We start from the raw sequence: 26,811 nt of genomic DNA, 5'->3' as shown, positions 1-26,811 counted from the left end.
GTTACAACGAAACGATGTCCGAAAAAAAAAAGGAAACATACACACTGCAACATTTCCAACTCCCGCGACAACATTCCCATCGGTATATACCCTGACAATTGACCAACGTGTACAGGCGCTGCGACTTGCACGGCACAAACTCTTTTCGCACTGCTTTGTGACATAAAAGACGGGTGCTACACATTTCACATGCTTTCCTTCTCATACTGCGTCGTCTGCTACTATTACGCACAAGAAACTGCAATCCAGACGATAATTCATCAACGCCTCACCTTTCGCTTGTCAATAATATTTTTTTTTTTTTGGAAACGACCCTCGCCGATAATCAACACAAACAGATGCAAAAGCACCCGACTGCTACATAAGCTAGACGCTGGAGAACATCGCAATGGAACAGCTACTAGTTCCGTGTCGAAATTTAGCTGTTTGCTTGGACAGCTGTGAAAAATCCATGCTTGATAGACTTGTACGTACCGAAGAATAGCCTGCGGATATTTTCACCTAACCTGACCAGCAATTATTACCTGCACAGCGGTTAGCTCTTCCAGGCGCGAAACTTCAATTGCCGAAATGTGTGTTCTGCACGCTGTGTATAATTTGAACCTCATATTTATCTAGGCACTGCACCTGGAAATACTCATTGATCATCAAGGGATCTCACTGACTTTTCAACGTGTCTCTCTCAGGTCTGACTTTCAAGCCTCCTTGGTTAGAGCGTCTTTGATATTCAGGGACGCTAAATGTTGTACGCATACACTGTAACGGTTGTTGCGAAATAAAGAACGCTGTATTACTCCGTTTCAGACGTCAATTGCGAAGCTGTGGAGGCTAGGGAGGCTTTTTTGTAGTAGCCCGCGTTCGCACTCAGAAATAGTTCGATGCTTTTTGACCGCAGCTGTGCCAAACTGTTCGTACATAGGCTCGTTATGGAATGAAAAAAAAATGTTTTAAACGTTAGAAACAAACTGTGGTATACGGATGCTATAGTGTTGCTTTAGATCAATTGGCTTTTCCTCGTTTTTCTTTTGGGCTTTCTCATTTGCAGCCCGTCCCGGCAGCCTCACATGCATGCTCTCGTCAGCAGATTACCTACCTTACTCAAAACGAAGCACTGACAGAACGCGCGGAGTGATACATTTTTGATGCCGAACTTCTTGCACAGCGTCCACAGCCTTGCAACGTGCTACATGAGGAACAGTCGCCGGGAAGCGTATCTGGAAGTAACTGTGCCGTGGGTGACCCTGTTATGGCTGCACCTTGCACTCCACAGTTGCACCGTAGCACAAGAACTCGAAAACCAGTGGTCAAGTACTCCCCGTAGCATATTGCACCTCATGTCTGAAGCGGAGTAAAGGTGCACCAACGGGGGTCACGAAGGAGAAAAAAAAGGAAAGAAAGAACGCTATTGACAGGATAGCAGCAAGAAGCTACAAATAATACTTATCCGGGTTGCCGAAGCATTAAGAAACTGCTGTCGAATAACTCACGTTTGCGCTGTTGTCCGCTAGCGTCGTGGTTAGCTTCGTTAGCACAGCGAGTACCTCGGTAAGGCAAGGGTGAGGTGTATCAATACAGGAGTAGGAATAATTGAGCTTCAACTGCAATCTCTTCTCTGCAATGCTTCATTTACAGCTTTACGCTTCAGCCAGGTCGTTAGTACCTTTTCGTTTTATAATTTCCCCCTCCCTTTTGCTAATTTCCGTTAAATTACTTCTCCCAATAACGTAGCCTCCTAGATCTCCAGAGAGCCCGTCGATAATCTTGGAGAAAGTGCGCAATGGCTATTTGTCGCATCTTCGTGCGCGTAACAGCAACAGACGAAGCGCTTCGGTCACGCACACGGGATGGCTGAAAGTCGAGCCAAGCCGATTTCTTAGCTCTGTTCATACAAAAAAACACACACATGTGACATCAACACTTCTCTCACTGTTCTCACGACACACTTTCTGGGCATACTACGCGGCAAAAACATTTTGGGAGCTAAGCCACCGAAGTCAGAATAGTCATGAGGATGCCACCTATATAGAAAAAAAAGAAAGAAAAACAACACTTTTTCTTATATTCGTAAATACGACAAGATAACTTGGCACGCGCTAAGTTCGTGGCCCATTGGACTTCAACGTAAGATACTGATGTGAAGATCACGCTGATACAGAAACAGAAGGCGCGCATGTTATTCTCCCTATGCTATTTTCTCGCTTATGTTCAGGCTTAGCGGAAGATAGTACAAATGAAGTGATTGTGACTCCTTCTTAGCGTGTAACGTTAACTCTATTTTCCAGAACTCTAAACTCCCTGAGGAAGGAGTTTCTTCACTCGGTCTGAGCCAAGCACGATGAACTCACATCAGTGGAATGACTGTGTTCAAAGGGAAGTGTGCAAAGTTTTGGAAATTGTGTTAAATGTGAGATGAACCCACAAAAGTAGTTCTCAGGACTCCATTTTTTCTTATAGTACGCGTATTCGTGGCGGAACCCTCCACTTCCCTCCCCACGTGACCAAGCGTTCTCGTAGTTAAGCCAGCAAGAATCGGATCTTTAAATGTATGCCAGTATAAACTGACGGAAGTAACTTCAAACTTCATAGAACGCAATTTTAGGTTTGGTCAGTTTCGGTTGATGGCTGAGGGATTATGACCAGGACGGGAACTGATTTTAATCCTCGCCTGTTGTATCAACTCTGTCGTTTAAGTAGCCTGTTGTTGAAGTGCGGGGGGAGTGAGGGAGGAACACTGAACAACGAACAGTTATCCTAGTGAGCACTTCAGCTTGAGACATCGGCGCCAGACATCGTTCAAAGTTCAAAATTTCTTCCGTTGCTGTGTTTCGAAATGCTCACCACGTTCGAATTTTGAATTATTGAAAATCAGGATAAAATTCATTCGAATGGTGCATTATCAGATTTTGCATATGCATTCTTGGGCGAATATTTTGTCCGAAGCAATACGGGTGCACTTACAGAGAATCAATGGGAATATTTCTTTTGGAATCATGTATATAGTAAACTTCTGTGTATTCGTGTTTGACATATCGACACCCTAATGGTGAAAGTTTGGGCAAAATGCCGGAGTCTACTTTGTGGTATAATTAAGCGACCATGAAATCAACATGATCACGTGGCCTCAAGGTTGACAGTTATTTTAGCGCATATTTTGTCATATTTGTTACTTCAATAATACTCAAGAGAGACATACATGTCACAAGCCTAGCCTCACATTTAGCTCAGGCCCAAGTCCCAATTGACAGTTAAAAGACAAGGCAAAAGCAGAAACATTTATTTGGGAACTGCTGAGCAGATTCGAGTGAACTTTATTGTACTAAAATGAAAAAAAAGAAAAATTTCTAATACAGCATTTGAAAGTAGACATCGTATTTAGATTATGTAATATTGAATTTCGAAAATTAAAGAAAGACATTCCGGCTGCTAATATCTATTTCCAGCACTCCGCTAGAAAAAACAGATATCCCAGTTCTGTAAATCACATTTACTGTTACGCCAGAGGCCAACAAATCTTTTTCGCTCACATTTAACTCGGAACCGTAATTTCGCTTGCGGGAGTTTTGGGAAAGTCGTTTTCCCAAATCATCGACACGCTTTATATCCGTCTCTAAATCAATGTCCCACTTGCTATAGATCGTCCTGATAATTCAGCTTTATCTCCAAAGTGAAGTAAATTTCATTCAAATCGGTTCGTTAGTTCTCTATCGAGAGCATTTCTGCGTTTCATGTGTAAGCGAATCGAGAAACATGGGAGTAGGGCCCCGAGCTAATGCTTCCTATTAATACCTCGATACACGGCATTGGCACCTCATGACTCATCTGTTGTTGTTGTTTTCTGAAAGTTCCTTGATGTGCGATTCGGTACAGTCGCCTTGCGCACTCATGACCAGGACACGACGTTGCAGTGTAGTTAATGCACCGCACTAACACGCACAACACAGAAAAAGAAATAGAGAAAAGCAGGACGTGGTGCTTCGAGAGAGCCGGCATCGGATGACACATCTATAGCACCTTGAGGAGGAGGGGCTTGTCTTAAGCGAGACTCATTGCCCATACGTCTACACAACAGTAGCGCGCAGTCTCGTGGAACGTACGAGGCAGTAATTCCGCGGGAATTAGGAACTACTGTCTACTGATTGGCAAAATAACTGCTGTGGGACACGCCGTGCGTTGCGCAACTCTGGGAGATTTTTGTCGAGACGCGCAGTTATCGACTTGAACTGAAGCCTGGGCATGTCGAATTGACTTCGATGCGACTTGACTCCGAGTCGGCTTCGACTCGGATTTAATCTCTTCAAGTCCCTCTGTGGATTGGTACGTTTGCGACTTGATGACTTGTAAACGTCTTGCGTAAATGACTTGATGATGAAGTCGTTTACTGGTATCGTGCGTTATAACGGGTTGTACGTCGCAAGGGGTGACTGTTTTAACGAGGTGCAGAGCGTGTCTGAAAGAGCGATACCTACAGGAGGCGCGAAACCCTGTTTAGCCAAGCACCATGGACGAGCGCCTACGTAGGGATAAAAGTGCAATCGTAAAGTATGCAGGTATAATATGCACAAGGCGGCTCGCTCGCCTTCAGTGTAAACAAGCACGGCATCCGAGATCGGACAGGACAGGGCGTCCGTAATCTCGGATGCCACGGTATACGTGATATACCCTGTCCGTCAATTTATTACGGCTAGCGCAACGAGACTTCCGCACTCCTGGGGCACGTTTAACGCTAACCGTCGTTCGTGCCATGAGTCATAGTTATATGTCTCGATGCGTGTCGCAGACTATGACACCGTGAGAGGGCTCACCGTGAAGAAAGTGCTATCTTAACTGTGGTCTCTGAAGTTAAATTCGACGGGCATATCTACAAAATCTGTGGCCTCCCTCGCACTATCGCAATATGGGTAACGTGTTTGTGGGTACGATGATAGTGGCGTTAAAGAAAATGCTAACTTTGTGTCGCGAACATGTTCATTGACCAGGTTCGGGCTCCATTTTGTAATGGACTTACATCGAAACACAATTCGCGCACGGGAATGTGATTGCACACAAACTTTGCGACGATCTCCGTTCTCCGTTCTTTCCGTGGTCTGGTCGCCATCGGCATCAATGCCGGACGAGTGTCCTCGGCATAACGACTACTGCACAAAAAACTCATAATCATTATCATTATCATCATCGTCACCGTCATCAGTGTCATCGACTCGTCGAATGCCGGCGGCGTGACGCTCTGTCGCTTCGTATTCACAATTGCGCAATATAAGAGGAGCTTGCTAATGACCTTCGCGACACCCTGAATGTTTTGCATCACCAAAAGAACGACTGGAAAAGTCTGCGCACTATGTAAATTCATTGTCGTTGACATGAGTTTTAGCTCAAGCGCGGCACGCGAAGCATGAAACGACGTTCCGTTCTACAGCCTGACAACGAATCACACCTGTTTTCTCCACTGTAGGGGTGTAACACCTTCATTTCTAAAACCGCAGCTCCTGCGACTATCAATGTGCGCCAGCGGGTGCAGTAATGTATGTACGTAAGTACTTATGAAATACTTGTGTAAGTACTTATGAAATAATAGAACTGCTAGCATCGAAGCCATTAGGTATGGGAGAAAGACGGCGACAGGTGTGCGCCCCTGCCAAAAGTTAGTATAAAATAAAATCAGTTGTCTTTCTGTTGAGTTTCTGTTTAATTTAATCTACTTTTTTTAAAGTAAAAGATGCCACTTTCTTTTTTTCTTGCAAGGGCGCACGGTACGCGAGGAATAAGCAGCGCGAGACACGCTCTCTCTCTCGAAGCACCACGTGACACTAGGGGAGCACCAAGTGACACCAGGGACGCACCACGTGACGCTGGGGACGCACAGCCGCGTGCTGCACACACACACACACGCTCGCTCGGCTAGTTCACTCACGAAGTCTTGACAGGGCGTTCGCTAGAATCGCCGAAGACAATTATGGTACAGTAGCAGCGCTAGAAGAAGAAGTAGGGGAAAAAGACAGTTGTATTCTTTCTTCCCACATCACTGAATGGGAGGTAGAACACGAAACGTTCACTGTTCAGTGTAAGATGGCCGCGACAATGGCGACCTGGCTGCTGTGACAACGCCTCAGTTCTTTTTAAGCCGTTGGCCCATGCGACTTGCAGCGTCGTCCTCCCGATTTGTCGACGAGGCTTTGAAACCGTGATATATATGTGTGTGTGTGCGTGTGTGTGTTTGTATGTGTGTGTTTTTATGTGTGTTTGTGTGTTTGCGTACGTACCCGTTCGACTGACAACAGGGAAAGTAATAAAAAAAAAAGACACGGGCAACGTCAACACACTCGAACGCCTGCCCCGCTCTTCGGGGCAAATGTGCCGAGGGGCCAATCTCCAGCGCGCATCTCGTTCTACAGGCGACACACACGCTTTCAACGAGAGGACGCGGTCGCACATTTAACGGGCACGTAACGGGCAGTCACACTCGCAATCAGACTTTACAAAAAAGAAGAGACAGAGAGAGGGAAACACCGAGCAAAGAAATAAGCGGAACAACGCGGTTAATAATATTTGGGGTTTTACGTGCCAAAACCACTTTCTGATTATGAGGCACGCCGTAGTGGAGGACTCCGGAAATTTTGACCACCTGGGGTTCTTTAACGTGCGCCTAAATCTAAGCACACGGGTGTTTTCGCATTTGAACAACGCGGTTGTGAAACTTTCCGCACGAATACGACGAATCAACCAGTCGCAGTGGATTGGTGCAGAGACTGAAAAGGGCTCACACACACACATACAAAGAAGAAGGAGAAGTAAAAAAAAAAAAAAGAGCGATAACAACTCTCAGATGCCCCAATGGAGAAAACAGTTCACACACGATCACAATTCTAGAAGGAATAGCGACGACCACTATCACGTGTTTTTTTGTTACGAAGCGCCCTCTACGGCGTACCAACGCGTCAACCGCGCAGATTGGTCTTTGGTTCAAAAGCGAGAGCGAGAGATAGATAGATAGATAGATTGAGAGAAAAACAAGTGGCACCAAAATGGCCGCAACAATGGCGACCCGCCTGCTGTGATGACGCCTCAGTTCCTTCAGACTACTTACGACTGCCAGCGTCGTCCTCACGACTTGTCGTCGGCGAGACTTTGAGACCGTGATTAAGAGATTTCTCGGGAGTCGGACACATTTCGGGACACACAAACACACGTACTGTGACGTACATCTCACCGGGAAAAAGAAAGCCACGAAAACAGAACGCCACGGACAAGCGGTTGTATATCGCGTCGTGGGGTGGTGGGGTGGCGGAGAAGTCTGAAGGATCTTCCGTTTCCGCGTAGAACAGACATCACGCGTGATCGTCCAGGCACGGCCGCTGGATAAAAAAAAAAGGCCGTGGTTCAGGTAAGGACAGCGCTCATACCGGGAAGAAGAGTTAAGAGACCAAAAAAAGAAAGAAAGTAGAAAAAGAAAGGAAGAAGCCAGCACAGGGTTATGTACAAAAGAACAACGCGTAGCGCGAATAAGAACGGTGTCAACTATGTACAGAGAATCCGCAAGTTTTGTCATCGTGGAAACTGAACAAGCGTTAAGAAAAAAGAAAAAGAAAAGCGGCAAACGCTACAACGACGTGGTATTCTGCTAAAGAGGAAAGCCCGAGGCATGTGTAAGTAATACTGTGGACCAACATTGCTTTCCTCGCGAATCGCAAAACAGAAAGAAAACAAAAAGCTACGAGATTGCGATCGTCGCGGCGGAAGCCGTCGGAGAAGTGGATTGGCGCAGTTTTGTCTCAGGTATACGCATCGCTGCTCTCCAAGACAAATAAAGAAAGCCTATATCGCTCAGGTCTGTCTACAGTAGCACGCGCGATGCTCATGAGCTTGCAGGGCGCGACGGTGAGTCGCAGCCCCGTCGTCTTAACCACGGCCTCAAAGCTGAAAGACACGAGCCTTCGAGCCATATATAGACACAGCCGAGAAAGGAAAGTATGTAGCTGCGTTGAAGGCGATTGCCTCTTGCTTGTACACCGTGGGCCGTCCACCGTCGTCTGCTCGTGACCCGTGCTGAGGTACGCGTGGACACGGCACCCACTGTTCGGAAGGGGACCACGCTGCGTTGCATGGTTTGTTCATTAAAAAAAAACGCAGCACTGTCTTACGCTTCACGAAACCCTGAGCCCAATTTGGCGCGTCGAACACACTCCGGTCGCTGAGTGGGGTCGTCACTTCACAGATCACGTGGTTTTCGGGCGCTGCTTCCACGCCGTCGTCTGCCGCGGAGCGACACGGCTAGGCCTAACCGGCGTGTCGACTCAAGAAGCCAAGGCGCCGTTCTGTACAAACACACACAGAAAAAAAGAAAGTTCCAAAGCGACAGTTCTTCGCCATTTCTTCGCGCAAGTGCGGTCTCCGTGTACTGCGCAGGCGTGTTTCAGTTTTGCTTGGTCGCTGTCGTGGTCGCGTTGAGCTCTCCGCCTGTGTTTGAGCAGCGTGTCGGGTCGAGAGAGGAGGCGAGGGTCCATCGTTTCGAGTCGACACGACATGGTCGCCTCGCGGCAGCTTGGAGGCGAGGATTGGTTTTTTTTTGTTTTGTGTGTGACGCCAACGTCGAGTTGTAGGAGTTGAGGTGTCGCTCTTCTTGAAGGAGTGGGCGCGTTTCTCCGCCACGAGTCACGTGATGGTGCGCCGATTCGTGACTTTCAAGTGAAAGGGGACGGATGGGGTCGGGATCTCGTCTTAGTGTGGCACGTCGACCAGCGGACCCAGTAGCAGGTGCTCGGCTCCTTGTTCACCCTGGGAGCAAAAGCGTTTCGGTACAGATTAGCAAAGCCCCGGGGTGACTCAGCATCTCGCAAGACGATATCACCAGAAAAATGAAAGCAACCGAGACACCAGCTAAGTAGGCGCCACGACGGTTCCCATGCAACCATCTTGTGCAACTATCGAGCAGGTACGCACAAACCGCACTCGAGCGAACACATTCAGCAACTTTGCAAGGAGCTAAGTCAAGCATGTGCGCTACCGATGGTTACGTCGACAGACAATATAGACGAGAAAGCGAGAGGACGCTTTTAGCCGCAATACGCTTATACTAACAGAGTCGAGTGCTTTGTCCACAAGGCCAACATCCTGTCCCCAGCGCAGTCATCCATTAAGGCCTCGCCGTAGGTTCGTGCTTCATTACAGCCTCTTCAAACACAACGGCAAGTCCGTCTGCTTTTCCAACCAAACCACAGGAAATATAAGATATTATACAACATTTAAGCAGGTCTTGATAATATCCATTGAAATCAGATCAGACTAATAGCACGCGTAATCTCAAACGTTCTCGCAGTTATTATTAGCGTAATGTTTAAAGCTGGAACATACCCACAAGAACTAAAACAAGGTAGAATTAATCCAGTATTCAAAAATGGTGACTGTGCCTTGATTACTGATTAAACACCAATAAGCATTCTACCCTTTCTCAGCAAAGTTATTGAACGTGTGGCAGAAAAGCGCCTAAATAATTACCCATCTAAATTTAGTATTATTTCGCCATTCCAATTCGCCTTCCGCAAGGACTATTCAACCAAACTTGCTCTCATCGCCCTAACTCAACATTTAAAGATGACAATCGATAAGGGCATGTGTGCTGGATCAGTATTCGTGGATTTGACTAACGCCTTCGATAAAATCAGCCACCGCGTTATATCCTTCAAACTTGAATCTGTCGGAATAACAGGTGCTGCATTAACTTTAATACAAAATCTTTAAAAGTAGAACACAAATAGTAAGAATTAATGTTGTTCTTTCTAAACCGATGATAGCAAACATTGGCGTACGACAGGGATCCATAATTGGTCCACTCTTGTTTTCAATATATGTTAACGACCTACCTAACTCTCTGCTTTCTCCTAACTGAATTCTTTATGCAGATTAAACAACTATCTTTGACTCTGGCATTTCTGTAAGCAACCTTGTTTCGAAACTTAATACTAATTTAAACGACGTGTTAAAATGGTACAATGCTCCCTCTCCTCCCTCTGTGCCTTGCGCGCGACGGAAGACGGCGTGCTACCTTCCCGCTTTCCTCCCTTGTGCGCGTGTGATTGAGCCAGACTATCGTCGGCTCATCCTCGCACGCTTTCACTCGCACATACTGCATACGGCGAGCAGCGACGATGTTTTGCCTTTGGTCTTTATACGGGACATCACGGCGATGCGATACCGACGGCAGAAATGAGCCTGGAGTCCCTATAATTGCTATCGCAATAAAAGACATGCATGAGATAGGTAGAGACACACATCGATTGACAGATCGAGAGAGAAAGATGGATATTAAAATGAGTGAGACAGATGGATGTTTAGGTGGTCATGAGGCAAACAGAATAAACAGATAGATCATCTATCTATCTATCTATCTATCTATCTATCTATCTATCTATCTATCTATCTATCTATCTATCTATCTATCTATCTATCTATCTATCTATCTATCTATCTATCTATCTATCTATGTCTGTCTGCCTGTCTGTCTGTCTCACGTCTACCTATCCACCCCGACCGTCTTTCTCATTCCAAAGCCCTAGACAGGTGGCACAGGTTCGCACCTGTTCCAGCAGGATGCTCCCTGCTCCGGACGCCCCCTGTCCGGCGCCGTTGGCGTTCCTCGCGCCGGCCACCGTGTTGTTGGTCGACGGCTCGTTGAGCAGCATCGCCGCGGCGCCCGCCGTCGTCGTGCTCGTGGGCCTCTCGCTGCAGCATGGTCCGGCCGACAGGAGGCGCCGCCTGCGACGCCGCCTCCGGCGCCCTCCTCCGCCGCCGCCCTCGGACGAGCGCCGGCTGCTGCCGTCGTCGTCGCCGCACTGCACGGAAGCGCATAGGAGAAGCCGCCTTAAGGACCAAGAGCGCGCAACACGTTAGGGCGCAACGTGGAAAGTTGGGCTAGTTGGTGATTAATCGTCACACCTTCCTGGTGAAGCAGCGCACTGACACGGACACGGCGAAGACACACAAAGAACACACGGTAATCGGCAGAGCAGGCTGTTCAGTGTAGTCTGGCCACAGGAGTTGACTGCTGCACGTTTACATTGGTACAGCGTACCCACACGGTATCATCTACTGCAGCCGTATCTTAGCTTTCTTGTCGTAAAATGTTCCATTTATCGCCCAATGCTATTTTTTTATGTGGGAAGGTGGACCTGTAGTCAGGTTGTTTGTAATGCCTTTAGCGTGCTCTTGCTTGGTTTACCAAGACAACGTACCGTAAACTGAAAAGAACATTAGAAACAGAAGAAAAAAACGTAGGCAAGTTGTTAGTTAAAAAAAAAGTATAACATCTTTTGCTTTCTTTTGTCTTTCATGCGAGCATGCATGTATGGGAGAACTCGTAGACGCATTATCATTCATGCTAGTTGTAGAACTATATGGCATTCTGTCTTCGAGATATTTAGCGTGTACATTGCTTGTTTGGTCGTTGTGCGAATAAGTTTTCTTCAATATATGTAGCACTAAATGTATTTAGGCTATGCGAGATTTTTCTTAAGTATGTACTATTTCTGTTCCTACATGTTGTTTTGTTGTAACCAAAAAACCTTTGATATTTTCATGCTATTTGAAGCACTTTTCGCTTCGAGGACTTGAAGGACCGCCAAGAAATTGTTGCAGCTAAAGTTTCGATGTTTTCCTATGAACATCATAGAGCTTATAGAGGCAGCTTGTGCGGCTCATATCATTACATTTTTTCTAGCCTCGTTTTCAAGTACTCCCCAGATGTAGGGCATTTGACAGTCTGCGAACCACCGTAGATCAGGAAATAAGGGCCTAATGCTGCCTTTGGCTACAGTACTCATTCTATAGCCAAAAGGTTACGTCTAAAAGGCGAAGCCATTTATATCCGTGGATAACCTATGGACTACGCAAATTCATTCATGTTAGGGTGAGGCGTAGTTCCTACACCTGAGCTATCGGCCATCATTGGGCATATGTTCAGGTTTATCCTTTACGTGCAACGAGTAATCATTAAAATCGGATCAATGGATTACGAGAAAAACGATTTCTCTACTCCCATGTATTTATTCAAGTGATTCCGAGCTACAGAGTCTTTTTAATGAGAACAGTTCCGTTTATCGCGTGTATTTCAACCGAGGAATCAGAATTGACGCATCTTTTTCGTTCCCTGATCCCTAGCTACTACGTTTTCCCACGAAAGTTTATTAACCGCATGTAATATTTACCCTAATCATCTGGAGTAGCGCGCCAGGCATTTCGCTACACTAATATATCCAGCTCTCATTAAAAGCATCCATCCCTGTCCCACTGCCCGAACATTCTATTTTCCTAGGTAGCGCGTCAGGTGCTTCATCCGCTGAACAGTACAACGAGAGACGGTGCTTTTAATGAGAGAGACGGAGAACGTTAGCCAAGCCCCAGACGCCTGTCATGATGCTTCAGACTTCTATGCCCCTGAGTTATGAATTATGATAAACTGCCGATGAACGGCAAATTAATTCTGCGGAGCAAGGTGAAGGAAGGCTCATGAAGGGAAAAAAAATAAATTGTCATTCTCCGACTTGTAGCACGAAGCTACCAAGGACCATTTCTACGGATTTTTAAGGAAGAAAGATTTGCAGCACGCCTTTTCGGGCTGGGCGCTCTATCATCTGAGCTTACGGAGAGGCTAACAGGTCGCATAGCGAAGGCGAATTAATCGACAACCGGAAGCACAGGATCACTATAAAAATGTGTCAGTCGTAAAATATTATTCCAAGACGCTGGAGACTATCGAAAGAAAGTCATGGCGGTAGGTTGTTTTCTTGTTACTTTATTTATAAGTCCGAATATTTATACGGAGATTACATCTCGCTTTAGTGTGCGTTCGTTCATGTCACTTTTGTTCCCCCGTAGGAAATGAATCCCTTGTTCAAAGCCCACGCACAAGTTAATTATTGGCTGGAGGCATACAGAAGAATTAAAACAAAAACAGCACTCCTTCAACATTGCTGACGGAACGTAGCCCTTCGATCGTCCCTTCTGATACGGTGATGGGTTTAATAAAGTGCACACGCGTAGTAACAGAAAATATTGAAGTGAATTTACTTCGGAACTACGAGCAAGCAGAGAGTTCAACTCGGCCCGAGTCAAACTTCAGCGCTTTTTTTTTTCTCTCACTTATTACAGAGAACTGGCAAAAACAAGTCGCGTACACCAACCTTTACATCGTTTTCGAATGGATGAGGGCGAATGCCGTTTCCATATAAGCGATGCAAGCTTTCTCTTGATATTGTCTAGTTCATGCTGTCTGGTGATATGTTAGTTTCCGGATTGCGAGGCATCCTTAAGAGGAAGCTTTAGCTGGGGCCCAACTGCAACGCGGCCTATTCAAATACATGTAAAACGCAAAAACGCTTTCCTGAGATAACTCCTGGGCAGATTTTTATGAAATTTCATGCATTTGAGAGAGAAAGTTAAATTCTAGTGACTGTAGGAAGCGGAATTTCGGTTTACGTCCTGAATTTTGTTAAAAAGATTTTCAAAAATTCGAAAGTTAGAAAATATGAACGCACGAAGTTTACAAATTCATAGGTCTGAATTAAAAACAGATATCGCGGTTCTGTAAACGGCATTCACTAGATCATTGAAAGCGCACAAATTCGATAAGTCATTTTATATCTTACGTGAATGTATTACGTTGTTTACAAGGGTTCTGCAAAAGCTGTATTTACATATTACTAAATTTTTGAGAGTCATGTGTAACATATCAATTTTGTCCGCTTTAGATGTAATATTATATGCAATTCACAGAATTGTGTTATCATTTTTCGTTGCTGACTTACAGAGTTGTAAAGTTATTAGTTTCGCATTTTGAAAATTTTCGATTTTGCGAATTTTAATAAAAAATTGATGACACAAATAAAAAATTCGAAACCAACAGTCACTAGATTTTAAGTTTTTATTTTAAATGCAAATAACGTCGTCAAATTTGGTGCAGTGGTTGCCGAGAAAAATGAATTCTCTTTTTACATGTATTTACATAAGAGCACCCGAGCTAAAGCTTCCTCTTATTACAGGTTTGCACGGGAGTCCGCCTCTTAAATGCAGAGAGACAAAGCCGTCGACGAAAAGAAACAAACACCGCGAAAGCCCAAAGCTGGCTTCGACGCAAAGCAAGCGCGCTTTGCTCCGAAGAGTTGCTGCACACTGCAGCTTGCCTGCCTTACAGCGAAGCAAGCTTCTGCGACTCCCAGGTGAAAGGCGTTGGCATCCGGCATCGCGCTGGGCTCCGGCGGCTCTCCGCGCCGCATTTGCATTAACAATGGATCAGCCCGTACACGCGCTCGCGTACACTCTTATGCGAATGCGCGCAGGAGACCAAAGAACGCGTGGATGGATGAATGATTGAGCGAGCGAAGCGGAGTTGCAATCATGTGGAATGAGAAATAGCACCTTCGAGACTGGCCATACGGCGAATCGGTGTGAACGGTACAGTGCGTACGCTGTCTAGGCCCAATACGAAAGTTACGTGGTCGTGGTGGTGGTGGTTGTTATGGTTGCGCTGTTGATACAGGAGCTGTTGGCCTGGCGAGTCTGTGCTGTCAATCGTTCCTCCGTTTAGAATGCCAAGGATCGGTGAACCTTAGCCGCGAAGTACTCAGTCTTGTAATACCACGCCAAAAAATGTCGCGAACGCTCATTTAGCTCTACGCGCCATGGTTCAGGGAACACGAGATATTGTACATGCCAGTGTAGAAAATCCTATTTCGTTCTGTTCGTCAAATACATTTTTGTCTTGCTTTAGCGCATCTCAGTTTGAGTATTAAGCAACAGGGACAGGTGACAGGATAGCACTAACTTCCAATTCTGCGTTTTAAGTTAGCGCTCATCCTGTCACCTGTCCCTGTTCCTTCATACTCAAACTGAGTTGCGCTAAAGCAAACGAATCATCATCAGCCTGGTTACGCCCACTGCAGGGCAAAGGCTTCTCCCATATTTCTCCAACAGCCCCGGTCATGTACTAATTGTGGCCATGCCGTCTCTGCAAACTTCTTAATCTCATCCGCCCACCTAACCTAGCAAACGAATATGAGGCGCCAACTTGCCCATTCAACAATACTTATTAAATACCGTATTTGCTCCGTTATACGCGCTCTCGATTTTAGCAGAACAAGAAGAATTTTATTCATTCACTAAAAAATAAATGAATAACACAGCAGCAAAATATACAGAAGGAGGTCCCAAAGCTCAAGGCTGTAGGGGGATGCCTGTTCTAATTAAAAAGGGCAAAATAAATTAGGTTAAAGCAAACGCAGTAACGATGTAGAATTGTTAACATGTACTAATGCAAGAAAACAAGTGAATTGAAAACATGGTATGACGCTGTTCAGAATTACATTTTGTACTAAAGGAAAAACAAATCAGGTTAAGTAAAATGTAGCAAAGAGGTATAGTTGTAACAAGTACACGGTACCGATTTTCACTGTGAGAAACGAAATGTGCAACACTCTCGACGATAACAGGCTTCACCGCTATTAACCCGCACCCCCTGTAGAGGCTATCGCAGATCCCACTGCTCGGGTCGCTCTACTGAGTGTTGTCACATGCCGGTATGTTGTCGAAACCCGCCATGTTGGTGTTTTGAGCCAATACGGAAGGCGTAGCCGTCCCTCGAGCCAATCAGAGATGATAAGGCGTCGAATTCGACAACATGGCGGAGTTTGGCATTGTCCACAGTAGGCACTCTCCTCAGCGACGTGTGGATTGCACTGGGTTACGACACATTTTTATGGCCAATGACGACAGAGAGCGAGCAGACGAAAGCGACGACAAAGAACACAAGAAAAAAACAGAGAAGAATATGAGGAAGAAGACGATGATGAATTGAAGCAGAATGCAAAAAGAAAGTAGAAGGAGAAGATGATTATCATGAAGATAAGAATACAAAAGCAAGTAGAAATAGAAGAATGAGAAGAAGAAGAAAGAGACGACGAAAATGATGAAAACAGGAATGCAGGAAAACGAACAATTGCAAAAAGAAAGAAGAGAAACGAGACGAAGGCGGAGGAAGTGGCCTCAACGAACGAAAGCTTCAAGGAGGGTTGAGTTAGTGAGCTTCTACGCCAGATTACTTTGGCGATCCTGCAGGTTCCCGTTCCACTCCGGAAAATACGCGAGTCTGGAAGTACTTTATCCCCTTCTTCTTCAGCACGTTTTGAGGAACAACAAGCGGTCATTACACCAGCATGTGGCGAGCCAGTCTAATCAGGTAATTGGAGAACGCCGTCAAAAGAAAAAAAGAAAGCAAATTTAGTTTCTGAATGAAAAGCGACCTAACACAGGAGGCTGCGGCTGATGGCTCTATTTAAGGAAGTCTCGAAAATGTTTTGTTGAACTGGATATAAAAAGAGGGAAAGTATTTAAAAGCCTGTCAGTGCTGGCGACAAAATTGTTTGGCTATATTTCACCGGATCCTTGGGTCATGAAAGGCTTCCGCACCATAAAAGAAACAATAATAAAAAAAGCTGAAGAACAAAGAGAAACACAGGCACATATTTACGGGGTTTTCAAAGTTAAACGAACAGGAACTGAAAAAAAAAGAAAACCGTATGCTAGCTATGATCTTCTTGTACAGGTGGTCACTGCGCTGTACAGGTGGTCACTGCACAAAACCAGGTCCCAGATCGAGAGCGTCAAATGGCCACATTGAGCCGAAAAGCCGGCGTCTGTCATCTGCAGCAGAGAAACGGCATCTAAACTCGCACCGCCGTTGGCTGCGACGCCACGTCACAAGCTGCGCCTCGAGGGAGCAGAGCGGGCGAGAAGGAAACACCTGCTGTGGCACTAGCGCGCCAGGTGTTGCGTGAGGGGAAAGGGCATCGCCGCGACGGTGGCATGCGGCTTTGGCACCGCATGCTGCTGCTGCTCGCTGGCTCCGTCAGCGCGTGCCGCTACGGTACATGACTCGCAGCGCAAAACTCGGAGGACCGCTCAGCGCCGTTCAGTTGGACATTAATGTTTTCGCATTCACAACTCATAAGACGTGCTTAGGTGTCCTCGGATTTTTGACCAGGCGAGGTAGTCGCTGTTACTAATGGGTCTGAGCTACCCAATCTGGCGTTTTCCAGGGTGGGTCCGATGTGTGCTTTATAGGCTCGAAACTTTGTCTCCGGTGCCGCTAGCTACTCTTTCAATTGGTAGCTAAGACTCATTAGTAATAGCGCCTACCTTGTTTAGCCAGTAAGGTTAGTAACTCTGTCCTTCTAAACTGCATTTATACCGAGGTAGTAAATAGTGTGGCAACTGGGCAGTAACGACTGCGTCTTTTTTACAACGAAGCTGCTCGTGGCTAGGGTTCCGTGCAATTTCGTGCTGCGCATGCAAGAAGCGTGCGCCGATCGCGGATATAGTGCAATAGCGGGCGGACCCGCGGCTCTTGCGTTTCGCCTGCGACACGCGGTTTTGCCGGCGCGACTGCGGCGGGGCGGCAGACATTTTGGCCCGTTCGGCGTCGCCGCAACGCTCCCCGCCAGGCGTTTCCAGGCGTTTCCAGGCATGTTCCGATGCCACGTGTCTTCATGTGCGTGTGTGAGTGTATGTGCCATTGTGCCCGAACCAGGCGATGCGACAGCAGGGGTCACCCTCTCCTTCCAGTCATTGTGCCCGAACCAGGCGATGCGACAGCAGGGGGCCACCCTCTCCTTCCAGTCTTTGTGCCCGACCGGCGGCAGTGTGCGTCACATTAGCCCATTGTACAATCACGTGCTCGTCTATTGAGGGGTTCCTTCTTGCCCTCAACTGCGAGAGTATAAAAACAGCTGCCCCCGGACGCCAAAAGGAGGGCTCCGATTTCTTCTGTTGAGTAAAGTGCTCTCCCGTCTCTCTACTTCGGTCAACCTGACCGCCAACTCTTTGCGATGTTAAAATAAACAAGTTGTTTTGTTGTTACCAGTCGACTCATGCTTTGCCGGGACCTTCGGATGCTTCCAGTTGTACCCCAGGCCGCCAGGCCAACGCTACCCTTGGGGCTTGCGACCCAGGTACAACCACGGGCGTCAGCGCCGAGTTCCCAACAGATCGTACCAGCAGTCCGATCCAAACATCTGGTTGGCAGCGGTGAGATCGCCTCCGACTTCAAACAACTGTCTGCCAGCGGTGAGATCGCGACAACGGAGGCCAGCAGCGAAGAGATGCAGTTGACTGTATGCTGAGCAGCTCAACGACGATCCGGGAGCAGTGCAACGAGCCCTGTGTGATGACTGGTTGCCTGCAGCGGAACGACTGCGCTGGACTCTTGGCTGCGAGGTTTGGTGAGTGCGGGACTTTCTTCTTCTGAGCTTTGCCAGGCTTTTGTTAGTGTCAGAAACAGAGCTGGTAATTGTGGTTGTCGTTGCTGCCGGGTTAGTTTGCGGCAAGACAATAGTAAGCAGTAGAGAAAGCAGCATTCAGAGCAGCCATGGATTTGAAGTCGTTGCGCAAACCGAAATTGTTGGAGCTTGCAAGAGAGTTGGGTCTGGATGTCTCGGACAAACTCAGAAAACCAGAACTGCTAAAGGCTATTCTTGAGTTAGAGGCTGAGGATGACGAGCTGTCGGAATGCCTTGAGACTATTGAGGAGAGGTCAAAAAGACAGGAGCGCGAACTTAAAGAGCAAAAAGAAAGACAGGAGCGCGAACTTAAAGAGCAAAAAGAGAAACAGGAGCGCGAACTTAAAGAGCAAAAAGAGAAACAGGAGCGCGAACTTAAAGAGCAGAAAGAAAAAGAAGAGCGCGAACACGCTTTGGAAATGAAGCGTCTCGAGGTAGAGATGGAACGCGCTCGTAATGGAAGTCAGGCACACGGTGCAGGAGAACGAGTATTGTTCAAAATGACTGACCTGATGCGGCCGTTTAAGCTTGGAGAGGACATTGGTTTGTTCCTGGTTAACTTTGAGCGAACGTGCGAGAAGCAGGGGTTCTCTCGGGAAACGTGGCCACAGCGCTTGCTCACTTTGTTACCCGGCGAGGCGGCCGACGTAGTCGCTCGCTTGGATAGAGAGGAGGCAGAGGATTTCGACAAAGTGAAATCGAGTCTGCTAAAAAAGTACCGGCTGCCTGCGGAGGCGTTCCGTCGGAAGTTTCGGGAAAATGAGAAAGGCAGAAGTGAGTCATATACAGAGTTTGCGTATAGGCTTATGTCAAACATGCAGGAGTGGCTCAAAGAAGAGAAAGCGTTCGGTGACCACGATAAAGTTCTGCAGTGCTTCGGGCTAGAACAGTTTTATAGTCGGTTACCGGAGAACGTGCGATACTGGGTCTTGGATAGGCCAGACGTTTGTACGGTGGCTAAAGCCGCTGAGCTAGCCGAGGAGTTTGTGACGCGTCGGGCTCGCGGAGCTAAGGACGGTCAAAAGGGTGAATTTGGCTCGAAGTTTGAGAGGCCGAAGTTCACACCCATGAGAGCAAAGGGGAACACGCGTAGTGCGGATGCGAGTGGAAGCAGTGCGACCGAACCTAAGGAGACGGCGGCAGCCGAAGCCGAACGCAGAAAGCGGTTCGAGATGAGGCAAGCGCGCGTTTGTTATACGTGCCAGAAGCCGGGTCACTTTTCGGCGCAGTGTCCGGAAACAACACCAAAAGTTGTGTTTTTTTCAATAGGCAGCACTGACGAGAACATGAAGCTTCTCGAGCCTTACATGCGAGACCTCCTCGTGAACGGGAAAGAGTGCCGAGTGCTTCGCGATTCCGCAGCTACGATGGATGTAGTTCACCCGTCTTACGTAGAACCCCATATGTTCACGGGCGAGTGCGCGTGGATCAAGCAAGCCGTGGAAGCTCATAGCGTGTGTCTGCCGGTAGCAAAAGTGCTTATTGGAGGACCTTTCGGAGCGCTTGAGACGGAGGCGGCAGTGTCATCTATGCTGCCCCCCCAGTACCCGTACCTATTTTCAAACAGGTCCGATCACCTCCTGCGCGAGAAGGGGCTTTTGTTTGGTGAAGCTAGTGTTCAGGCCTTAACCAGATCGAAGGTTCGGGAGCTCGCTGCAAAGGCGGTAGTTGCGGGGCCGACGTTATCAAACAACGAAAAAGGGTCAGAGGCGCAGCAAGCTGATATTCAGAGCACGCCCGAACTGAATAAACTTGAGTCGGTAACGTTAAAGGCGCCAGATACTGGAGAGGAAACGCCCGACACGGGAAAGTTAGAAGAGCTATCTACTGATTTGCTCATCGCGCCTACGTCAGACGGACTTAATAGGTTGCTAAAAGTCAGCCGGTCGGCTTTGATAGCCGAGCAAAAAAAGGATGGCAGCCTGGAAAACGTGCGCTGCAATGTCAAAGAAGGTATCGCCAGGAAAACTGCGCGTTTTGTGGAAAGAGGTGGAGTCCTGTACCGGAAGTATCTAGACCGCCGAGGAGTGGAGTTCGATCAGCTGATCGTGCCTCAATGCTATCGTCAGGATCTGTTGCGCTTGTCACACGGGGGTTCGTGGTCCGGACACCTAGGAGTTAAGAAAACTAAGGACCGTCTCTTGCAAGAGTACTATTGGCCAGGGTGTTTTCGGGACGCAGACCACTTCGTGAGGTCATGTGACACCTGTCAGCGGGTGGGCAAACCAGGGGACAAATCGAGGGCGCCGTTGAAATTGGTACCTATCATTACGGAGCCTTTTAGACGGCTCGTTATTGATACAGTGGGACCTCTGCCGGTAACAGCCACGGGGTACAGACACATTTTGACTGTGATCTGCCCAGCGACAAAGTTCCCTGAAGCAGTGCCGCTTAAAGAACTCAGCTCAGTTGAGATAGTCAATGCACTACTGTCCATATTTGCGCGAGTTGGTTTTCCTGCGGAAATCCAATCAGATCAGGGCACAGTGTTTACTAGCGCTTTGACGACAACTTTTCTCGAAAGGTGTGGGATAAAGCTGCTACACAGCTCAGTGTACCACCCACAGTCGAATTCCGTTGAGAAGCTCCACTCCGTCATGAAGCGCGTGTTGAGAGCCTTGTGTTTTGAACATCAAACTGACTGGGAGCTGTGTCTGCCTGGAGTGATGTTTGCGTTAAGAACCGCGCCGCATGCAGCTACGGGGTTTTCGCCAGCTGAACTGGTGTACGGTCGCTCGCTTCGGTCTCCGCTTCGCATGCTTCGAGAATCGTGGGAAGGTAGGGGCGACGACCCAGTCGTGGTGGAGTACGTACTTAAGCTCCTCGAACGCTTAAGAAGGGCACAGGAGTTGTCAGGTGAAGCAATGACAAAGGCCCAGCAGAGGGCCAAGGTTTATTATGATCGGACAGCCAGGGCCCGTCGTTTTGAGGTGGGCGATGAGGTCATGATATCGCGCACATCGCTAAACAACAAACTAGACGTGCAGTGGGAGGGCCCAGCACGAATTGTTCAGAAACTGTCGGACGTTAACTACGTGGTAAGTCTGCCAGGAAAGCGGAAAGCACAGCAAGTTTACCACTGTAATCTGCTCAAACCTTATAGACAAAGGGAAGCAGTGGTGTGCATGATGGTAAACGTTCCTGAAGAGCTTCCGGTCGAGCTTCCGGGACTAGGCTCAGTGACGAACAGGGAAGACACCGGTCAAGTCATTAGTGACCTTATCAGTAAAGCACCGCTGTCGCCCGAGCAGAAAACCGAACTACACCGGCTATTACAAGAGTTTCAAGGTCTGTTCTCTGAGAGGCCTGGTAGGACTTCTGTCCTTACTCATGACATAGAACTTACCTCCCCAGAGCCAGTACGATCCAAGGCGTATCGGGTGTCACCCCGCCAGAGCGATATTATGGAGGCTGAGGTAAAGAAAATGCTACAGCTCGGTGTTATTGAGGCAGGTGAGAGTGATTATACCTCCCCTTTGATTTTAGTTGAGGTACCGGGCAAGGAACCTCGTCCTTGCGTCGACTACCGCAGGCTTAATTCCATCACTAAGGATCAAATTTATCCGATCCCTAACATCGAGGAGCGCCTTGAGAAAGTTAGTAGCGCTCAGTTTATTTCCACCCTAGATCTTGTCAGGGGTTATTGGCAGGTTCCACTTACAGAAGAGGCTAGTAGGTATGCGGCGTTCATTTCACCAATGGGAACATTCCGTCCTAAAGTGTTGAGTTTTGGTTTGAAGAACGCGCCATACTGTTTTTCAAGCCTCATGGATAAAGTGTTGCGGGGACAGCAAGAATTCGCTTTACCGTATCTAGACGACGTAGCGATATTCTCCGCATCCTGGTCTGAGCATATGGCACACTTGCGGGCAGTGCTAACCCGCCTGCGCGAAGCGGGCTTGACAGTCAAGGCTCCTAAGTGCCAGTTAGCACAGGCCGAGGTTGTCTACCTCGGTCACGTGATTGGTCAGGGTCGTCGCCGCCCCTCTGAAATAAAAGTGGCCGCTGTGCGAGACTTTCCGCAACCGCGCACCAAGACCGATATTCGGTCGTTCTTGGGTGTCGCCGGCTACTATCAGAGGTACATCCCTAGGTACTCTGATATCGCGGCTCCCCTGACGGATGCTCTAAGAAAGACAGAGCCCCAAACAGTCGTCTGGGACGAGACAAAGGAAAGAGCGTTTAGCGCCCTAAAGAGTGCCCTAACAAGCCAGCCTGTGCTACGATCGCCAGACTATACAAAAGGGTTCATTGTTCAGTGCGATGCTAGTGAGCGAGGCATGAGCGCTGTACTGTGCCAACGGGAAAAGGGAGAAGTAGAACACCCCGTCCTGTATGCTAGTCGTAAGCTGACCAGTCGTGAGCAGGCGTATAGCGCCACCGAGAAAGAGTGTGCATGTCTCGTGTGGGCCGTTCAGAAATTGTCATGCTATCTAGCCGGCTCGAGGTTTATCATTGAGACGGATCACTGCCCTCTCCAATGGCTGCAGACCATCTCTCCCAAAAATGGCCGCCTCCTGCGCTGGAGCCTCGCTTTACAACAATATTCCTTTGAGGTGCGTTACAAAAAGGGGAGTCTCAACGGTAACGCCGATGGCTTAAGTCGAAGCCCCTAACGTAGGAATCAGCCTCAAAATTGTTTGTTACTGATGTTTTTCTTCCTGAGGCAGGATTTTTTTTTAACATATTGCTTTTGTTTAGTGTTTCAAAGTGATGATATGCTTTCTAGTGCAATTTTCCAATTTGTGGACGCGTTCTGAGTGATGCTAGACTACTGTAAGGAACTAGGCAGTGGTATAAAAAGGGGAAAGAGCCTGGCAGGGCTTAGTGAGGGTTGTGCCGTGCTTGCTGACTGAGCGGTTGAGTTTCAGCGTAGTTCTAACGCTTGCCGGGAACGAGAACAAAAATGTGAACTCTCCCGAAGTCACTTTGCAGTGTCCCGTGCGAACCTGAACGAGAGAACGAGGCCTTCTCTGTGCGCTGCGCTCAAGAAACGTCGAGGGACGCCCGACTTCGGTTATGAGCATCATCGAGCGACATCCCTCCGGACAGCGGATGCAGTCCCCTGTCCATCGGGATCTCCTTCCCCCGGCAGGGCGGTCTGTTGCGTTTCGCCTGCGACACGCGGTTTTGCCGGCGCGACTGCGGCGGGGCGGCAGACATTTTGGCCCGTTCGGCGTCGCCGCAACGCTCCCCGCCAGGCGTTTCCAGGCGTTTCCAGGCGCGACTGCGGCGGGGCGGCAGACATTTTGTCCCGTTCGGCGTCGCCGCAACGCTCCCCGCCAGGCGTTTCCAGGCGTTTCCAGGCATGTTCCGATGCCACGTGTCTTCATGTGCGTGTGTGAGTGTATGTGCCATTGTGCCCGAACCAGGCGACGCGACAGCAGGGGTCACCCTCTCCTTCCAGTTATTGTGCCCGAACCAGGCGATGCGACAGCAGGGGGCCACCCTCTCCTTCCAGTCATTGTGCCCGAACCAGGCGATGCGACAGCAGGGGGCCACCCTCTCCTTCCAGTCTTTGTGCCCGACCGGCGGCAGTGTGCGTCACATTAGCCCATTGTACAATCACGTGCTCGTCTATTGAGGGGTTCCTTCTTGCCCTCAACTGCGAGAGTATAAAAACAGCTGCCCCCGGACGCCAAAAGGAGGGCTCCGATTTCTTCTGTTGAGTAAAGTGCTCTCCCGTCTCTCTACTTCGGTCAACCTGACCGCCAACTCTTTGCGATGTTAAAATAAACAAGTTGTTTTGTTGTTACCAGTCGACTCATGCTTTGCCGGGACCTTCGGATGCTTCCAGTTGTACCCCAGGCCGCCAGGCCAACGCTACCCTTGGGGCTTGCGACCCAGGTACAACCACGGGCGTCAGCGCCGAGTTCCCAACAACCGATGCCATCGGTGGGATCCAAACACGGCGGAGGTGAAGCAGACTTCAAGCACTCCGCCGACTTGCAAAACCAAGTGTAATATCTCGCATCCAAATAGAACCCGTATCAGCTTTTAAGCTTATGCGAACAGATACTGCACTTTGACCCCCGTCGGTCGTGTCTACGTTTACCACCGCCCTTTCTTTGTCGGCGTTCCAAGTTTCGGCTTTCCTTTCCCTCCACTCTCCCGTGCAGGCGGTCCCGTCGTACACGAGAACGTATATAAAAAATCACAGTAAATGAATTCGTAACTTTGTTCAAAATTCTGTGTCACCTCTGTGTCGTGTGCTAAATAGCTTCGCTGGTGATCCCCCGTTTACATAGTGGAATGGCTCATGATTTTTCTTTTTTTTTTGCAAGAGTGTATGTAGATTTCGTTGCATTGTGGATATTAGGGCACCGTTTCTCGTATCACTGAGGAACACTTCGCGTATAACCGAGGCTGCCACCGGCACATCTGTAAGGTAGTAGAGATAGGCTACATGTGTGTAGGCGCATATGTTATTACGAACGCTTTCCTGTACGTGTACGAACCGAGAGAGCAGCAGCAGCAGCAGCAGCAGCCACGGTCATCACATTCCGGGAGGATTCGCCTACAGAAGGCTTCGCTTTAAAAGCACCTGCGCATGACGCTTGTAACCGATGAAATTCGGTAGGCGGCGCCATCGGCCCTTATGGCCCGTTAATTTGCTCGCTGTTAAAATCGCCTGCGAAACAAGCGGGTCGTTTACGACGTCGCCTCGAGCAACGACACGATTTCGAACGCGCTCCTTAAATCTGTAGTGCTTCTTCGGCTGCTTCGTTCGATATTATCATTCTGGTTAATGCCAAGAAACGGCTTTTTTTTTGGGTGGGGGGGGGGGCTTAAGGGGTATTCTCGTATGCAAATGAACGTGGAACGCTGGAATGTTCTCGTTAGATTTTCCGAAAGACCGACACGTACGGACTCCGTCGCATTAGCAATAAAGTCGTTTTCTTTCTTTCTTTGACTTACACTAGTGTCTGTAGATTTCATAGCCTTAATTGGGTGGGGCGTCGGCTACTACTCCGCGTAACACGAAAGCGATGCGTGTAGATGTTAGGATGAAAGCTCAGTTCATGGAGCTATGGCAGGGAGCACATCTAGAATGCACGAGAGAACTAAATGGCATACGTTGTATCACTCTAACAAAATTTAAAAAAGAAACGACATCCTACGGGGTGGAAAAGACAAAGATGGACTTGAACGCAATGCCAGTGAAGCAACAAATGTTTTCTGCACGACAGATGGACGGTTGCAAACTAACAAGGAGCAGGTTCAGATGATTATTGAGACGTAGTCTGATCAGCACTGATTAGACAAATCTCTGTATAGTGTATACGTTCAGTGCCGACAGCATTGTTACAGTCAGCGCATATATTTTAGAGCGCAGCTCTTTGGCGTCCGTTCCTGGGTTTCGCGTCGGCGTCGTCGTCGGCCTCGTAACCAGCTCCGCCCCCCTTTCATCCCCCCAGCGCTAGCAGCGATCGACTGATACCGCTGGATGCCGCTGACGCCGCTAGAGAGTCAAGATAACGTGACTGCATAGAACACCGTCGCCGCCATGCAGAAAGAGGAGGAAAGGGTCCCCCCCCCCCTGTTCTTGTGTGGCGGATAGGGTGCTCTTCAGTTGCCGACGCGCCGGTTATTCGTTGTCCCTGAAACCAACTCCGCAGCTGGGGTTGACTCACTATCGGCGTCAGCGGCATCAGTCAGTCGCTGCTATCTCTTCCCTCCTCCCTTTATCGTGTTGTCCGCTTGCTGCGCGCGCTTCTGCCCCCATCGTTTGCCGCTGGGTGTACACGCCGCCCCCCTCCCCCCTCTTCCTGCGAGTCTCCGGTTGTCAAAGCGCCGGCTCGAACTTAGTTCCTTTCTTCGCTCCTCCTCCAATGCAACCCCTGTGCGGTGGCAATCAGAGAGCCAGATCGGTGGCGGCGGATCTGTATATGTGCACCGCCCGAGCCGAAATTGCCGCTGCCGTTCGCCCTGTTCGGTGGCAATCAGAGAGCCAGATCGGTGGCGGCTTGACATAAAGACAAACAGCAATTTCCTAACACTTATGCGGGAGAACATCCCGTTCCTCTCGCTCGTAACGCGTCCCACGGCTGTGACAACCTCGCGAGGCACTTGTATACATCTCGTCTTTGAGAATCAAGCATTGTTGTACCAAGTCGAACATATATCAGTCTATTTCTCCGACCACAAAGCTTCCTTCATGACTGTCAAGAACTGTTAGTGGAGTCTTTGTTAAAGGAATACGTGTGAAAAATAAAAACAAAAATTCTGTGATAGCGCATACATGTGTTGCTAGATTTCTTTGCCTCAATCTATCGAAAAGGTGAAACAGCTTATTTGCTGCGCTCAAATTTCGCATTAGGAAGTAACGTAATCGTCGGCAATTTTTTATTTGTTTTATTGTTACGGTGAACAGCGGAAGGAAATACGAAAGCCGGAAACGGTTAAATCATTTGAAGCACAAAAAAAAATAATAAACTGAGATCTCGCGAAACAATTATTTTCGTAAATAAAAAAACGTTTGCGAAATACTCCC

General features: G+C 48.2%; 1 protein-coding gene and 1 long non-coding RNA gene across 2 annotated transcripts in view; one reads left to right on the top strand and one right to left on the bottom strand.

Annotated features, from left to right (window-relative positions):
* The window catches only part of LOC142589745 (uncharacterized), a 153,561-nt gene that overhangs the window by 120,769 nt on the left and 5,981 nt on the right, over window positions 1–26,811 (top strand). The gene's annotated exons all lie outside the window — the stretch shown is intronic.
* Window positions 1,332–26,811, bottom strand: part of LOC142589740 (somatostatin receptor type 2-like) — a 143,681-nt gene continuing 118,201 nt past the window's right edge. Inside the window, exons 2-3 of the mRNA XM_075701313.1 lie at window positions 10,569–10,823; window positions 1,332–8,769 (exon numbers count right to left, since the gene is read on the bottom strand). Coding sequence (XP_075557428.1) covers window positions 8,713–8,769; window positions 10,569–10,823 — 312 coding nt within the window. The 3' untranslated portion in view covers window positions 1,332–8,712. The remainder of the gene's footprint in view (window positions 8,770–10,568; window positions 10,824–26,811) is intronic.

Source organism: Dermacentor variabilis, chromosome 8 (genome assembly GCF_050947875.1).
Source record: "Dermacentor variabilis isolate Ectoservices chromosome 8, ASM5094787v1, whole genome shotgun sequence".
NCBI classification, from domain to species: Eukaryota; Metazoa; Arthropoda; class Arachnida; order Ixodida; family Ixodidae; genus Dermacentor; species Dermacentor variabilis.
The sequence above is the reverse complement of the archived record's forward strand: the minus strand, read 5'-3'. Positions and strand labels throughout refer to the sequence as shown.